This window comes from Haliotis asinina, chromosome 12 (genome assembly GCF_037392515.1).
Source record: "Haliotis asinina isolate JCU_RB_2024 chromosome 12, JCU_Hal_asi_v2, whole genome shotgun sequence".
NCBI classification, from domain to species: Eukaryota; Metazoa; Mollusca; class Gastropoda; order Lepetellida; family Haliotidae; genus Haliotis; species Haliotis asinina.
The window spans coordinates 55,735,576-55,754,022 of NC_090291.1; the positions used below are offsets into that span (position 1 = coordinate 55,735,576).

General features: G+C 39.5%; 1 protein-coding gene across 2 annotated transcripts; it reads left to right on the forward strand.

The window, feature by feature from the left end:
• Window positions 1-64: 64 nt before the first annotated feature.
• Window positions 65-17,400, forward strand: LOC137258845 (coiled-coil domain-containing protein 102A-like). 2 transcript variants are annotated; one of them, XM_067796539.1, is made up of 9 exons: window positions 65-204; window positions 7,733-8,782; window positions 9,800-9,908; window positions 10,379-10,402; window positions 12,361-12,477; window positions 12,861-13,070; window positions 13,310-13,480; window positions 13,874-13,977; window positions 16,895-17,102. In XM_067796539.1, the coding sequence occupies exons 2-9, from the start codon at window positions 8,025-8,027 to the stop codon at window positions 17,013-17,015; spliced, it is 1,614 nt and encodes a 537-aa protein (XP_067652640.1). In that variant the 5' UTR covers window positions 65-204; window positions 7,733-8,024; the 3' UTR covers window positions 17,016-17,102. The 2 variants fall into 2 exon arrangements, with proteins under 2 accessions (XP_067652640.1, XP_067652641.1); XM_067796540.1 differs by lacking the exon at window positions 10,379-10,402 and having other exon boundaries at window positions 16,895-17,400.
• Window positions 17,401-18,447: the final 1,047 nt, after the last annotated feature.

The window sequence follows — 18,447 nt, forward strand, 5'->3', positions numbered from 1 at the left end:
GAATCTCGCATAAGAACTTTGAAACAATCTATAACACTATTTTATTTTCTCGCGCTATCTCGCCGCACAACACGAGATGTGGAGGCCATGCTGAAATTAAACTGAGAACAACAACAAAAGTTGACAGATCAGAAGTAGTGTCTCCTAATTCATGGGGTAATCCTATCGACACTGGCGGTGATCGTTCGATGACAGTTTTAGATGGTAAGCTGTTCACCGTCATGTGCTCTGATATGCTCCATGCTTGGGAAGAAATGACAGACACATGACTTGACTGAAAATCGACAGAAATTTGTCTGGAAATGTCAACTTATTCCAAGATGTGAACTCAATCAAACCCATTTCGAACGCATTGTAACGTGGCGATTTTAACTGATGTGTTTGTTAAAAGAATGTCAGAAATGTAATGTAATTTTGCTGCAACTTTGAACGCTTTTGAAATTAACATCATGGAAACACTTCGTATGGACAGACAGTACAAATCAATAATGTTTTGAATTTGTTCATATTAAGCCGTTTAAGCTTTCTGTTTTTTTATGAGTTCTTCCTGGTAGTTTTCATTGACATCAGGACCAACTTGTCAGTCGACCTGATAGTAATTATGTTTTGCCAGTATCATGAGTGTGTGCTTTTGACATCTTTAATGTCTGTAAAATTTATTGATAAACATGGAAAGCTCCCAAATCTTCATCTATGCATGTTTTGTTTAGATAATGTCAGTCAGTGGATGTTGCAAAGCAATGTTGTGATTTGAATGCCATTTACTAGGCTTTATGAGTTTGTGGTCAACCACAGTTACATCCATTGTTAAGTATTATGTCTCCCTCTTAGTATGATGATCCCTAATAGTAGTACCAAGAGAAAAGAATATCATATTGCAAATTTAGAGATAAGAGTTTGATCTGTAATTTCCTGTCTAGCATTAATGTTGAATGACAAATAATCTTTGTTTTTTTTTGGTACACTTTTAACCTTTACATATAAAAGATCTGTGGTTAATCATAAGTGGAATACCAAATTCATTCTGAAAAGACTTGTAGGTAATTAATACTCCAGCTCACCAACAAATTCTTTCTCCAGAGCACTGCAGTGAACTGTTGTGATGACATGTGATAAAAGATTTTCAGTTAGCTCTATATAAAATGTGTAACAAGCTTGTCATTTTGCTGATTTTGATGCTGAATCATTGCTCAGTTGCTCCTAGGGGTCAGATGTTGGTGTAACCATGCACAGATTTTTAGCAAGTGACGCAGTTTGTGCTAAATGAGTTATGTTTGTGAGAGTGAAGTAAGTGTTGAGGAAGCCTGTGGTATACGTTAAATTGGATTGTTTGACCCCTGCCTTGCTTCCAAGATATAAAATCCTATTTGGATTTATTTTCATAGGGTTAATAAAATCAAAAGTACTTACCAGTTGTAGTAAATGATTGATAACCAAAAGGATTTTGCATGGCACAAATTATGACATAAAGATTTCTTCTTTAGAAGCGAAGTGATGGTTGAAGTGACGATAATACTGCAAGTAGAATTATATTGACACCCCCCTAGCTTCCAAGACTGAAATTGTTATGTAATAAGCAATGTCGTGCAAAATCTGTAGTCCATCAGACTAATACATATGTCATGACCAGTAGAAATTAGTGTTGATATTGTAACTCGGTGAAACCAACCTAAATAACATTTATTCTCAGACTGGCAGATATTTGCAACATTGCACCACCTTTTTTTAAAATCGTGGTGTTACAGGCTAAAGTCAGTTCGAGAGTCAGTTTGATTATGGTTTGTTTTCATCAGGTTAGAAAATCAAAACTACTTCCTGCTGGTAGTTCGATATATTTTTGAGTCATGACCAAATGAATTTTGCATGACACAGCTTGTAACAACGATTTATGACCAAAAAGCTTTCATTTTTCACAACAGTTGTCATGATTGCAGGTTTAGGAACCTGTGAAGGTCCCGGGGTAGAACAGGCCTTCAGCAACCCTATTAGTCGCTTTTTACGACAAGCATAGTCGCCTTTTATGGCAAGCATGGGTTGCTTAAAGGCCTATTTTACCCCGGGACCTTCATGGGTTAAAGCCTGGAGAATGGAGGTGTAGTTAACATGATACATCATACCTTGCTTTCGCAGATCCTATGAATATTCAGTGTAACACTTAAAACCTAAGCAAACAAGCTAACAAACAAATACTGGTACAGTCAACATGCACATTGTTGTCAACAGTTATAACTAATGGCCACACCATAGCAGTTATTTAAATCAAAGTCCTCACAAATAACCATTTTTTTAAAAAAAATTTATATCTAAAACATGTACACGTTGTTTGTGTATAAGAGTGAATACATCCACATAAGAAATGACACCTTGACCAATGCTTATGGATATAGTCAGTGTTACAATTGCTAATACATATGTATCACATAACTTCTGAAATTCTTTGAGCTGCTCTGGTAACTGTTGCAATGTTGGTGGATATACTGTATTTCCAAATTGAAAAAGATATTGATTTTGTGATGCATTGCCAGTAACTTTAACTAAGTGCTGTTAAAAGTTGATTCAGAACTGGAGACTAAGCATTTAACCAGGAATCAGGCTGGAAGAGAACTATGTGTGAAAGCAACAAAGCCCTGGGATGTAATTAACAATCTTATTCATAAATCAACTGGCAGTACCACTACCAGTTTCAAGGTAACACCTTAAAGCAGCAGCTATTATGGCATTGTTGACTGTGAGTAACTTGCAATGATAGGCCTAGGCATTGTACAAAGTGATCATCAAACAAAGTGCTGGTTTGGTGACTTGAGATGTGAGATGGAAGGCAATAGCCAACTCCTGTCATACACCTCTCTTAGGCAAATTATGGGATGAGTTTGGTGGGTTGTTGTTTCAGTAACATACCAGGAATCTGTTAGTAATCAAATCTGGACCAGACAATCCAGTGATCAACAGAATGAGCATTGGCCTTCACAACTGGGATACAATGATATGTGTCAACCAAGTCAGTGAGCCTGACCACACGACCAGTTCTATGTATATATATGTGCTAGCCCTGATGTGCATGAAATATAGTCCTTATAGCCATTGTAGCCTGTCACTGCCCTTGCAGAATTTTCAGGTACAATGTGTAACAGAGGAAAAAACACTGTTGCACAAGGTACAAGAGTGATAGTATGGTAGGTTAAGGTAACAAGGGGCATGTTACCTGGTAGGGTCGGGTAACAAGGGGGGACAGTTGCCTGGTAGGGTCAGGTTATAAGGAGGCCAGTTATCTGGTAGTATCAGGTAATAAGGAGGCCAGTTACCTGCTAGGTTCAGGGTGTAAGGGGGCCTGTTACCTGGTAGGGTCAGGTATCTAGGGAGTAAATGTGAATTCACCTCAGCCATCATTTCAACAATTCAGGCTTAGTTGTTTTCCTTCTTCCAAATGAGTGGCACGGCTCATTAATGCATTGGACCAGGAAGGCACGTAATTGATCCCTCCAACACAGGACCCTTGACGTTGCATGACTGGACCCCCTTAGACTCAGCTCTTTCCTGTCTTCAGAGAACCAGCATTTTGCTGAACATATTTCACATAACAAAGAAAATAATTCCCCATTTATGTTTAACCAAGTCTATTAAACATTCAGAGTATAATTAGCCATGTTAGCCTAAGTGGTTTTTTTATGAAGTAGAGATGTATTACTGGGACTTGGTAGTGGCAAGGTATGAGTACAGCAGGGCGATAGAGATTCAGGTAAATATGATAGAGGACCATGTTTGTTGAGGTGGGAAGTGTGGATTGTCACGATAAGCTGTGTGTGAAGTTGGGGAGATGCGCAGTGCTTCTTGTGTTTGTCTTGGTATTACCTCCCAGGCCTGCACTGTCTACAGGCAGGTGAGTTATTGTTGTTTCTTGTTCTGCCTAGAGAATTGGACAGGTTTGCTGTGGAAGGAATATTGACAGATTGTTAAATTATGAATCAAAATGATTTTCAGTTGTTTGTACAGGTACCTTATTTCACAGTTTGTTGTCTGTATTGTGATTATTTTGTTTGTGCTTATTTTCATATGGTTTTCTCAGGACTAATGAAGGGGAATCAAATATTGTGATAGGGATGGTTGCAACCAAATGTTTTGTTTCTCCTTGAATTATCCCATTTGAAGTCATTTCCCTAATGTACAGTTTATCTGAAACAAAAAGAAGTTAAAGTTGTTTCAGTCTATTTTATTAACTGACAAGAAACTTGAAACCCAGGTCAAGTTTGTTTAAGAGGTGACAGGGGCAGATAACTCTAAATCAAACTGAAGGAATCTGTTAGTTTCTGTATTTTGCACTGCACATTCATCAAAGTCAACTTACTATAGGTGCATAATAGTGTTTCGTTTCTACCATCAATTAATTTCTATTGGAGACTCAACATCGTTACGACCCAGGTTTTCTTCAGGTTTGTTAATATCAAACTGTCTGAGCGGGTTAGGCGTTTGACTTTGCATGTTGGTGATTAGGTGCCTCATTTTGAGGGTGTTGGTCTGAATACTGAATGGGACTTGACTCAGAAAAGTACCAGAATTTGTACTTTACTAAGAAAGTGTAATCCCAATTATAAAGTATGCTACAAATGTCAAAGTATATAGTAATTTCCAGGTCTGTATTGCTTATGCATGTTTTTGTATGGTGTATTGCAAGTGGTGGAAGTAGTTTGATGGTGACCTAGGATGGCATCCTTGATATACTCTAGACTCTGGGGTTCAGTGGATACTTTTTTCAGGCAAAGTACATTTGTTATCATGTATACTGTGTGAAGGACAATGGGCATTTTGGCATGAAACAGTACAGGATAATTACTGTTTGATTCTTCTATGATATTTCAACTCTTACGACGTACATAACATACATTACATGACAGATTGCCATATGGTGAGGTAATGCTTGGCCTGAAGGTAATTTATTTGGTATATGATGCTCTTTGATCATATTCATCTTTTTAAAATGAAACAGTGAGCGAATGACAAATGCTGTCATATATAGTCTGAGATCATAGTCCTTCAGAAATGATTGATCATGAGAATAGTACAACATTTTGTTCTCGTCACACATTTGTTTGTCTTGTAGTCTGTTGAAAGATTTGACAATGATGGTTTTGTAAAACCAAGTAAGATATCCTTGCCTGATTCATGTTGTTCTTATTTGTATCAAGTATTTATTACCACCATGTACAGTGATGTATGGACCTTTGGTGGAGTGTGTCTGCCCCAGAAAGAGATCACTCATTTGGGAAGTGGGGTTTCTGGTTTAGAATTGTCCTCTTCTCGTCTTGGGGAGAAGTTATGAATGAGTGGTGACCTGTGCAAAAGCATGTCAGGCTACATCCTGGCATGGGATGCTGTTCATGACATCAGTCACTAGATCTTTTGGTCCAAATTTGACAAAAAGCGGGCTTGCTAAATCATGAAGTACCAGATCAATATATTGCCAATAGCATGTGTGGTTTTGCAAAGAATAATGCAGCTATTTACCAGATAGACTCAAGATCAGAATAACTGAGTTTCAGTAATGAAATTCCTTTGTGGAATGCTTGTAGAGATAAACACTTATCATACCCGAAGGCTGGTGAGTCATAACCCTAACAGATATTATCAACATGACTACTGAAGGTAATCACGATCATCAGTCATGTGTAAACACTGATAGCATCACCCATTGTATCTTCCCTTCATTCAGAGACAGTGAGACACTGGTTGATCGTGTGCATGAGAGGCTACTGTGTCCACACCCTCATAGACACAGCAGAGGGGACTGATCACCAGTCAAACCTAACCACAGGGGAGAAAATACTTTTTGCTCAAATGTCCCCGTAATATGTTGTATATAAATATGTATAAACAAGTGCTTGTATACCAGTACAAGGTGGTACTGGTAGACTGTGTTATAGAACATTAAGTAAGAAATTTATTATTCCAGTTTTGGAATAGTTTGGGGAAAAACACTCACATTTGCTTCGCTTATGGGGATGAATATTGGCCTCAGGACTGTGGGGTTTACAGAGTTAAAAGTTACTTTGGTGTTTTGAAGGCTTCACAACTGACATTAATCCTCTTCTTACTAGTCTTAAAAAGGGGGATGTACTGCAAAGAGTTACAACTTATAGTCCGTTTGGCTCAAAAGCAGACCGGTGAATTGCATTGTAACTCAAAAACTAATAACATACTCAAAGAAATGCTGATCATAATCAAAACATCAGAACAACTCTGTGAGGTTTTTGCAGAATTTTTGTTATAATAAAAGAGTTGTTTGACAAACTTTATTTAAAATATTGACACAGTTCACTATTTGTCACGTGGAAGGAGTGAAGAGAAAGGAACAGCTAGGTGTGTGAGAAAGCATGGAGACAACAAAGCACAGGCTAATGAATAAATAAACTTTATCAGCACTTGTGCACATGCTTCTTGAACACCTGGCTGTGCCTTTCTGTGCACTCCTCCCTCGAAATAAACAGTGGCCTTTGTCAATATTTTGATGATAGTTTGTTGAATAACTTTTTTGTTATTAGGACAAAACTTGTGCAAGAACCTCACACAGTTGGTCTGATGTTTTGATCATGATCAGCGTTTCAATGAGTATGTTATGCTTATTAGTTTTCTAGGTACATTACCAGGGAAGATGATGTAGCTCTATCACGAATACTGCAAGTCATCAGAACATTAAATGTTATGTAATTATCTCCTTTAACCAACATTCTTCATCAACCAGTATTACTTATGAATACATAACATGTTTTATGGATATCCACTTTTATAGATCACCTGATGATTCATGTTTATCCAACTTCTAAATGCCTTTCCAAAACTTAAGTCTTGCTTATGTATGTTGTCATTGTTACAGCATCTTTTCTGTGATTCAGATCTATCACTTTGAGTGAGTTGGTCCTGTTTGAAATATCAAATGTTGGTTTAAACATACATATCTCTAGCAAAGTGTGAACAGTTATCACTATCATAGTGAGAACAGTTATCAGAGGGGTACACAAGGTCTGCAATCTAGACTACCAATTGTCTGATGTCCATTTTTGTAGAAGTCGTGGTGGCTGAGGAGGTGAAGCGGCTGACTTTGTGTGCTGGCGATTAGGTGCCTGACTTTGAGGGTGTGGGTTCGAATCCTGCACGGGACTTGGCAGATAAAAAGTACTAGAATCAGGACTTAACTGCGAAAGTGTAATCCCAAATATAACATAAATTGTTACTATCAGGGTGTTATACTATTGAGACATGAAAGTACCATCCATCGGGCAATCTGAAAGAAAGTAAAACACCCTCTTATTGTAAGTATGTCCTGATGCACAAACTGATGAGCCACAGTGCATGATTGAGAATAATATGTTTTTGTGCTTTAGTTTTGATAACTTTGAATTTGTTAAATGACAAAAACATCCTTTCTTACATGCTGGGTAAGGCAGAAACCTGCAGTGTTGGGGATTCTTCGTTAAAGGTTTTTGGTGAGTTTGACTAAACATCACTTCCTTGCTGACTTGAGTATGCTATTGTGCAACTGTTGCTCAGATCTATGCTTGTGATGTCAATCTTTGGATTGTATGTTTACAGACCACCACCAATTTACTGGAATAGTGTGGCATCAACTTGTGAGTGAGTGAGTGAGGGAGGGAGGGAGGGAGGGAGGGAGGGAGCGAGCAAGCGAGCGGGTGAGGACTTTGGGATATTGCTGATGTGCACTGGTTGTACTGGTTTGTTTCAGGGGTGTGCTGCGAGCAGCTACTGGGACAGCTGTCCCCCACATCATCTTACCTCTTCCTCCACAACCTGATGGATCTGGCTTCCTGACACATATCTGACAAATACTCACACATATCTTTCCCTCATGAAGATCTCAACCTCCGTGAGACCTGTCTGCTGTCATTCCTTGCAAAGTTGAAACAAATATCCTGGCAGTGAAGTTCAAGTGAAAAAGGTTTCTGTTTGGAGGCATCAGTGTATATGTGATGTAGGCATAGACAATATGTCTTCTTGTTGACCAGCAACTGTGAATTATGAGCCAGAAGATGAATCAGAGTCTTGGAAAAGGAGACGTATCATACATTAGAGCCACACCCACAGGGTCTCTGCCGGCAAAATCTCCACCTCCTATTCCAGCCAGGGAAAAAAATATTACTCCTCTTTCGCAGTTTTCTGGTATGGACTTTGAATTGAACCAAAGAGAAGAGATGTTGTCAAAGGAACTGGATGAAGCTCGGATACGGGCAACACAGATGGAAAAGACCATGAGATGGTGGTCGGACTGTACTGCAAATTGGCGCGAAAAATGGAACAAGGCTCGCAATGAACGAAATAAGGCACGTGATGAGAATCGACAACTTCGATCCAAGTTGGAAGCAGTTGTAAAAGAGTGCAATTTATTAAAACGCCAAAGACAAGATTTAAAATCTGAAAATGAGAATATGAAAAAGAGGTTGAACATTACCTCAGACGAGGATAAGGACAAATTGAGTGAGGCGAGTAGTAATGAGAACACTTCTGGTAAAGATGGTGATGTGTGTACCATGGCAACAGAGGGAGGTAATCAGGACAAGAATGACAGTGAGAAGGAGACGGATGAGACAGACGTTTCACAGGGGAAGAAAAATGCTGGCACTGATTACACTGACAAGATGGAGAAGATTCGTGAGAATCGCCGTAAGATGGAGGAGGAACTGTTGAGCCCATCTGATGACACGCTGATGGAAGAGAGACAAGCTTTTCTGCAGATGAAGTTGGATGAAGCCCAGAAGACCATCATAGCAGAGAGACAGTAAGTTGTCATTGTTGGGTGTTTTGTTGGTAATCCATGCATAAACATGCCACCACTCACCTGTGAAGTGAAATATCTTCATTTCTTTCAGACGTTTGGGGGCTCAAAGTTTACTTTCCAATATTTATCAATGACCAGTCAATACTGGTCAATTGGTTTGTCTAATAATATAATGTATGCTAGGAGGACGGTTCTGTAGCAGATAGACAGTGAGCTCCGCTGTCAGTAAACTGAAAGTTACTTGGACAGAGATAAGTCATATTGTGTAATGTTATAGATAGTGCTGGAGAGATTGATCCACTGACGATTGATCTCACTTACATTCAAGTCAGTGATTATCTTTTGGATTGGGAGTCTAATTGATATTCATACAGAATGCACTTTAAGTTCAACTGAACTTTCTTTCTTCAAATTAACTTTCTTATCTAGGCATGATCCGCTGTGCCATGGCAGTAGCCATCAATGGGTGATATTTAGATATCTCAGGGGCTATACAGGGAGTCCTGTTATCAGTGCTGACAGTAGTAAATGATTTGAGATGAGATACATCCATCATGGCCTTGTGCTAGATGGTTTCAAGATCAGTTTAGAAGCTTTATTATCAATGAAGACAAATGATCTTTGTCCACTTGCCTGATGAAGGTACAAGCATCTTCTGAATTGTTACTCTAAAAGATTAAGTCTGTCTTCAATCTCTGGTTTGTTTTGTTGCATAGATATCATTCTACATTCTCACACAGAGTAAAGATTGGATGCATTCATTCCCTTTGGAGCCAACTTTGATTTTCTTTGGAGCTCAGAAATACAAGGAAAAGAAATTTTCACTCAATTTTTGACAAGTGGCATTGACTATCAGATAGAATTACATGGACTAGGGGTCTGTGTTTACCAAAGACACACTTGGATTGTAACCAGTTTAATGTAATAATACTGTTTGTGACTGTATGATGCTGAATGGAAGGTTTTCATTTGGAAATCTGCCTTTTGTTGATTGATTACATGTGAACTATGTTCCAGTGAAAAGACAGGCTTAGTGAAGTCCATGGACAAACTGCAGATGGAGGTCAACTCCATGCGGAACAAGTATGAGGAGCTGAAGAAAACCAAACAACAGACCATGGAACAGGTTAGATGATCGTTTGTTGTCATACTTGACTTGCAGCAAGTCGTGTAGTTTACCAGATGCCTTGTATCAAGTCAGCCCATAGATAATGCAAGCAGTTAGTATACAGTTTACAGTGGGAATGGGGAACTCCTTTGGGGAACACATGCTGAACTGGATTTGGCTATCTCCCTTCCCTCCATGCCTCTTTGTCACAGACTAGCCCATCTGCTCTCCCTTGCTTACTGAACCACTATGGAGAGAGTAGATGGGTTGTATTGTAGCCTAATGGCTAAAGTGTCTGCTTGTCACACTGTTGACTTGGTTTTATTCCCAGTGCAAAACCAGCGGGTAAGATTAAAAGTGGCAGAAAGAGGCATTGTAGCATAGTTGTCATCATGGCTGTTGACCAACTAAATGGTCAAGTGATGTTGAAAATTAACTATTGAGATAGTCTATTCTAAATACTGTATATTCATGTGAACACTTTTCAGACAGTGGATGAGCCCTATCTAATGGTGAGAGGATGTTGTCATGTGTCTCCACTATATATTGCATGGAAGCTATCAGAAATATACTTTTGTCCTTTCTTTCCTCTTCCTCTTTTGCACCATTTGATGTAGTTAATTAGGAATTACCTATTTCTTTGGTGCACAAACAACAGTGAAGGGCTAAGTGCACCTTGTCTCCAGCTCACATATAGCTGTCCATGTAGACATGATGTATTGTGGGGTGTAGCTGTATCACGTTTAGTCTGACTAATACTTGACTAACTGCACATATAATAGTAGTAGACATATATATTCCAAAGACTTCATGTTTATTAGTAAGAGTTTTAATGTGAAGTGCATATATATATTTTTCTTATTTATATCAAGATGGCCAGTTTTATTTATAAGATTACTAGTATGGCATTGTGTTTTGATATTAAGGCTCGTGCTGTTGGTCACTGGATTGTCTGGTCCAGGCTCAGGTATTTACAGACAGCACTGATACAGCTGAAATATTGTTAAGTGCAGCATTAAACAGCCAACTAACTGGCCCACATAATACAGGCATAAGCTAAATACAGGTATAGTGTTTACATTATAAAGGTATGGTAATTCACATAATACAGGTAGTTTTTACTTAAATAACAGAGGCTTGGTAATTCACATATTACAGGTGTGGTAATTCACATATTACAGGTGTGGTAATTCACATGATACAGGTGTGGTAATTCACATGATACAGGTGTGGTAATTCACATAATACAGGTGTGGTAATTCACATGATACAGGTGTGGTAATTCACATGATACAGGTGTGGTAATTGACATATCACAGGTATGGTAATTTACATGATACTGGTAATTGTGGTAATTCACATAGCATAGGTATAGTGTGTTACATTATACAGGTTTTGTGTTTACATAATGCAGGTCTGGTGAATGCATAATGGAAGTATGAGGTTTTACCCTATACAGGTGTGGTAAATTATGTAACCGTGCAAAAATATTCTAGGGTTTACAGTTTGTCTCTAGGATAAATCTCAAATCCAATAGCATCTGAGCAACAACAACCAGATGATTACCAGGATGTTTATCTATTTTTACATGTTGTTGTGCCCTGTGCAGATCTGGATAAGCAACCCATGCTTGCCATAAGACATGTCAAACAAACAAACAAACCAACAAACCAACAAACCAACAAACCATGATCATGATGATATGGAAATTTGAATAATATTGATGGTGTTAGAATTACCTCTTTTGAAATACTTTGAAAAGTACTTTTTAAGTACCATCTTGATGTTGACCTATGTTACCACAATTACAAGCATTGTAATGCAACCTATGTGGATTGGATGGTCAGACTCCTTGGTGTGTGTGTCTGTGTCTGTGTCAGTATACTCCCCCAGCGTATTCAAGGGAACTATGAGGTGATATGACATAGCTGGAACTAGTCTGCCTATGTTGGAGGTGGGACTACTGACTTGATGTTGTGTGTAATGGTGTATCACATGATCCTCTGTGGGTAAGAAGGGTGACAATGACACACATTTGTGTGTGAAGTTATAAATGTGACATACTGTACGAGTTATTCGTGATGCCATGACGCCACATGTCCTTGATGAGGTAGGTGATAGTGTTTTGTTTCAAGCAGTAACAGGTCGTGTTCACTCTTCCTAGTCCCAGTCTGCACCTGTCAAAACACTGAGATGCACATTTTATTAATATGCTTCCTGTTTTATTGATTCTGTTAATTCCATAGTTCGCTTTGTTCCTTAGGAGTCTGCAGTCGTTACAACTGCTGTTTACATAATGGATGGTTAGAATGCTGACCAAATGTTCTCAGTGGAACTATCTGTCTGGTGCCATGATTGTGTTTTCAAATAGTAGAACTATCATCAAAAAGACAATCCCAGGTTTGAGCCTCAAATGGTGGGATTAGCACTGAGGATTAGTACCCAAGATACTGATACTATGATGTTTCAGTTGAATAAGGTCCGAGAAGATCACAAGGATGAGATTGGCCGGATGACTCTTGAGTTGGAGGATGAGAACTGTAACCGGTCATCCCTTGACCGCAGACTTGGGGAGCTACGCAGAGAGGTGAGCAGACATCAGACTGGTTTTATTGACAGCATGTGCATCTGATATATGGTTTAGTGGTTGATTCTGTTCAAAACACATACAAAATGCTTTAAAGAGGGAAAGAAAAGTGCCAGATGTCTCCTATATTACCTTTTATAGAAATGTTTTAGGCATTTTCACCTTTACCAACAGGAATTTAGTTTGTCCCAGAAGTCTGACCATGGTTGATGGGCAAGGAGGATGATTTTATTGTGCTTCAAATGGTTTGTCATGGAAATCTTGATGGATGCTTTTCTAAAGAAAGAAAAAACAGTTCTTTGAGATTTAGAATATTATTTACCTGACAGATTTGACTAAAATTGTGGCATATAACATGAGTGGTAATGGTGCTCTGTTGTCAGTTGGAGCGCCTCCAGGCTGAGAATGCGGCAGAGTGGGGCAAGCGTGAGCGGCTGGAGACGGAGAAGCTGGCGCTGGAGAGAGACAACAAGAAGCTGAGGCATCAGATGGAGGACCTGGAGGAACAGCTGGAGAGGAAGCACCAGCAGACTTCAGCCATGGTGGACTCTGACATGAAAACACTGCAGTTTGAGCTGTCTGAGAAAAATAAGGTACACACTTGCTGTTAATTTCTTTAACTTATGAGGGGAAGAAATGTTACTTTTTGGGCTTGATGTGGTTACATCTAGTAACAGCATTATAAAATAAAATCTGTTGGTAGTTAGGAATTACATATGGCATCCGGAGATGTACAAATCAAGTCATTATTGCTCTTCCCAGTTTTAAAATTGCCACTAAAAAATTTCATGACTCAGAAGCTTCATTTGTGTTCCCACTGTCTCCCAACCAGGAGCTGAATGACCTCCGTCACATCCACGCGAAGCTGAAAAAGACCCTGCAGGACCGGGTGACAGAGCTGGACCACACCAAGAGGAGGGCAGAGCAGTACGAGCTGGAGGTGAAGAAACTCCGCTGTCGGGTTGAGGAACTGAAGAAGGAGCTGGCGGGAGCCGAGGACGAGGTGGTATTTGTGCAGGGTTCATTGTTAAAGGACTAATATTTTCGAGACCATGTACCCTTTGCTTATGTAACATATATTATTATTGCTGTAAGCCTCACATTTTCATGTTTTGCAAAGTATATATTTTTTAACCAAACCTCCGATTTATTAATGAATGTTTCTTTGTAGTTCTCAGTTGATCGTACAATGAAACTAAAATTCCTTAAGTACATGTGACTGCATTTCAAGTGCTTTACAGACACATTTGGAAATTATGTTCTAAAGAAATATCAGTGATTTTTCACAATTTTCACACATCTAACTAGTTCTATTTAAATAAGTACCTAGCTGCCTTCACAAGTGCCCTGTGGCATGTGCGAAACTGATAGCATTTCTGTCCCTGTGTGTTTCTAGGTGGACTCACAGGCCAACAGTGTGAGGAAGCTGCAGAGGGCAAATGATGAGCTGCAGGAACAGGTGGACAACCTGCAGGTGCAGGTGGAACACCTACAGTCCAGGTACAATGAATGACCCTACAGCTTCGACAGGTCCCCCACAACATCTCCTGGTACATGGTTTGCATCTGGCAGTATTCTGGGGTAGAATTGGTCCCTGTAAACCTGAACAGCTTGTAGGTGGTGATGTCAGTGTGACATACACCATGGATCACAATATTAATCATGGGTTTGTCTTGTCCATTACAGTGAGACCTCAGATACCCAGACCCCAGTTATCTGGAAACCTTGCCTTCCGGTCAATATTTATATAAAAGTGACTGTCTAGAATGGATATTTGGTTTCTGTCTCCGGACGGTATAGTTTACAAACCACCGACCAAATCAACACAAAATTGACTTGCATATCCGGACACAGCTTTGATCTACCGCTGACCATGTGAGGTGAAGCGTGTGTGTCCCACGTGTTTTAACATGAGATGTGGTCTTCTTATCCGGATTAATGACCGGATCACAAGGTATAAGTAGTGATTATTACGCCTAGCTGACACTGAGTTAACCACTGAGTTTTCAGCTGACACTGAGTTAACATCTGGATTAATGACTGGTTCACAAGGTGTACTTAGGCCTAGCTGACACTGAGTTAACATCTGGATTAATGACTGGTTCACAAGGTGTACGTAGTGATTATTACGCGTAGCTGACACTGAGTTAACATCTGGATTAATGACTGGTTCACAAGGTGTACGTAGTGATTATTAGGCCTAGCTGACACTGAGTTAACATCTGGATTAATGACTGGTTCACAAGGTGTGCGTAGTGATTATTAGGCCTAGCTGACACTGAGTTAACATCTGGATTAATGACTGGTTCACAAGGTGTACGTAGTGATTATTAGGCCTAGCTGACACTGAGTTAACATCTGGATTAATGACTGGTTCACAAGGTGTACGTAGTGATTATTAGGCCTAGCTGACACTGAGTTACCATCTGGATTAATGACTGGTTCACAAGGTGTACATAGTGATTATTAGGCCTAGCTGACACTGAGTTAACATCTGGATTAATGACTGGTTCACAAGGTGTACGTAGTGATTATTACGCGTAGCTGACACTGAGTTAACATCTGGATTAATGACTGGTTCACAAGGTGTACGTAGTGATTATGAGGCCTAGCTGACACTGAGTTAACATCTGGATTACTGACCGGTTCACAAGGTGTACGTAGTGATTATTAGGCGTAGCTGACACTGAGTTAACATCTGGATTACTGACCGGTTCACAAGGTGTACGTAGTGATTATTAGGCGTAGCTGACACTGAGTTAACATCTGGATTACTGACCGGTTCACAAGGTGTACGTAGTGATTATTAGGCGTAGCTGACACTGAGTTAACATCTGGATTAATGACCGGTTCACAAGGTGTACGTAGTGATTATTAGGCATAGCTGACATTGAGTTAATATCTGGATTAATGACCGGTTCACAAGGTGTACGTAGTGATTATTAGGCGTAGCTGACACTGAGTTAACATCTGGATTACTGACCGGTTCACAAGGTGTACGTAGTGATTATTAGGCGTAGCTGACACTGAGTTAACATCTGGATTACTGACCGGTTCACAAGGTGTACGTAGTGATTATGAGGCCTAGCTGACACTGAGTTAACATCTGGATTAATGACTGGTTCACAAGGTGTACATAGTGATTATTAGGCGTAGCTGAAACTGAGTTAACATCTGGATCAATGACCGGTTCACAAGGTGTACGTAGTGATTATTAGGCGTAGCTGACACTGAGTTAACATCTGGATTACTGTCCGGTTCACAAGGTGTACGTAGTGATTATTACGCCTAGCTGACACTGAGTTAACATCTGGATTAATGACTGGTTCACAAGGTGTACGTAGTGATTGTTAGGAGTAGCTGACACTGAGTTAACATCTGGATTAATGACAGGTTCACAAGGTGTACGTAGTGATTATTAGGCGAAGCTGACACTGAGTTAACATCTGGATTAATGACTGGTTCACAAGGTGTACGTAGTGATTATTACGCGTAGCTGACACTGAGTTAACATCTGGAGTAATGACTGGTTCACAAGGTGTACGTAGTGATTATGAGGCCTAGCTGACACTGAGTTAACATCTGGATTACTGACCGGTTCACAAGGTGTACGTAGTGATTATTAGGCGTAGCTGACACTGAGTTAACATCTGGATTACTGACCGGTTCACAAGGTGTACGTAGTGATTATTAGGCGTAGCTGACATTGAGTTAACCACAGAGTTCCTACTGTTAAAGTGTTTATTCAGTCAAAGCAATAAAAGTGCTCTGTGTCCATATTCAAGTCAGTTGGTGTTAACAATGGCTAGTCAACCTACTAAACACAAGCGATATGCAGTGACAACCAAGGAAAAGAAAGAGATCTGTCTTTACAAAGAACAGAATCTCAAAGTAACCTTGGAAAACATAAGCAAACATTTTGGATCGTTTGTTATTGGCAAATCAAGAAGACCACGTTTTGGAAGTGATTTCAATGCTGAGGTGTATGCTCGCTATAGGTCTAACACTAAAGCATGGATGACGTCTGACCTGTTCAGCGATTGGCTTCTCTGCTTTGATAGTCAAATGAGGTCAAGTGGTAGACGTGTCATATTGCTTTTGTACAATGCCGCTAGTAATAACTGTCCAAATGTGAGATTAACAAATGTCACGGTGTGATGGTTTGTTGTATTGTGATGTTGTTTTTAATGTCTATACATGTGCAATAAAGGCTTGAGGATTATAAACACTTTGGGTTTTCCTTGAAGTGAATGGAAAGCTAAAATCCAGATATTCGGATATTCAATTATCCGGACAAGTTACGTAAAAATGTATGTGTCAGGATGTCTGAGGTCTCACTGTATTATGCACATTATCCACCATCAACAGTGTAATCAGAGTACAGGTTTTAAGTCTGACAATGTTCCCTATTTTCCAGATTGCGTAGAAACAGCCAGCCGATGTCCACAGGGCGAGCACCAAGTTTAAAATCCTTCACTCTGGATGACCCCGCAGATGCTGATGATAGTGACCTTGATGACATGGACGACATGTCATGACTAGGACCTCCAGCCCATGAGAATCTCAATCTGAATCAAAATATGGCGAGTTAGTCGAGATGTAGAAAATGTTGAAGGTTTACAATTGTTTTGTGACAACATTTGTATTTGTATTTGTATTTGTATTTGGATGAGTGTGAATTTACAACTTATAGTATGACTGCCAAACATTTCTATTTAAGCTGACATAGGTTTGACGGAATAGAGAGTGATATGGTCTCTTGAGTTAACATATGTCATGTCTTATTGTGAGGTTGTTTATTGATTCAAATTTGCAATGGCAACACTTAAGACCAGTACCTCCACAACTCTATCAAAGTTCTCTGGTGCTTTCTTTTTCAGAATTTTGGCAGTTAATTCCTGATCCTTTTTTAACATCCCAAAATAGTTTTCACAAGTTTTGACTGTTTTGTAAAGTTGGTAATTAATGTCCAAAATAGATTTGCATTGACCACAAACTGTACTGAAACAGAATTCTGTTGTCTGAGGATAGTTATCTGGGGACTTCAGGGGATCTAGATTAGTAGAACATTGATTCAGTGAACTGCATAGTCCTGTAAGTGTACATCAGTAAAAGTCTTAAGTTCATGGACGTCTTCAGTTAGAAACTCCAGACCAGAAACTCTTCTATGGCCTTAGTCCTACAGATTTTTGTAAGTGTTTGTTTCGTCCAGGAGTTTCCAGATACTTCAATACTTTGGTTGATACTCATTCAGGTCTTTGGCCAAAATATCAGGTAACCTGACCGTCCCATTCCTTCACTAGTGACATATGTTTTTGTGTCACCGTGGGGAACAGCTGTCATGAGACCCATCTCCAGCATTTAGACAAAAGACATTGCATGCTTCCACATGTTGTTGTTGGACTACAAGTCACATCTTGACAAGTCATCCATAAGGGCAAGGATTTATGGATATCAACTTCTGTATTTTGAGGAACACTACATTTTGGAGAACAGTTTTACTCCTTCATCGCATGAAGTCATCAGTGTTGCACATTAGACAAATGTTGAACAGAAACACATTGAAACTTCCAACGACACAACATTGTTGGGTTTACATCACATGTCATGTGTTTCTGGTGAGTCTCATCAGTGGTCGTCAATAAAAAGTGGACATTATAATGGTCCTGCATTAGATTGCTTGTGGAGCAGGACTCAGATGTGGGAGCTGTGAAGCTTCATATTTCGCCAAGTTGCTCAGAAACTTGGAGTTGTGGAATACTGTTTGCGTACTTGTCAGTATATCATGAGAACATGTGGACTACATGCAAGTGGCTGTGGTATATGTTTGACTCTATAACACAAGTGAACATTATGTATAGATTTATATTCGTTGTTCCTTCACCACTGAACATTACAATAGTGGGTTGAATATTTTAACTCTGGACGGTTGGTTTGTTGGAGAAGTCCCTCCTCATGTATATTTATCAT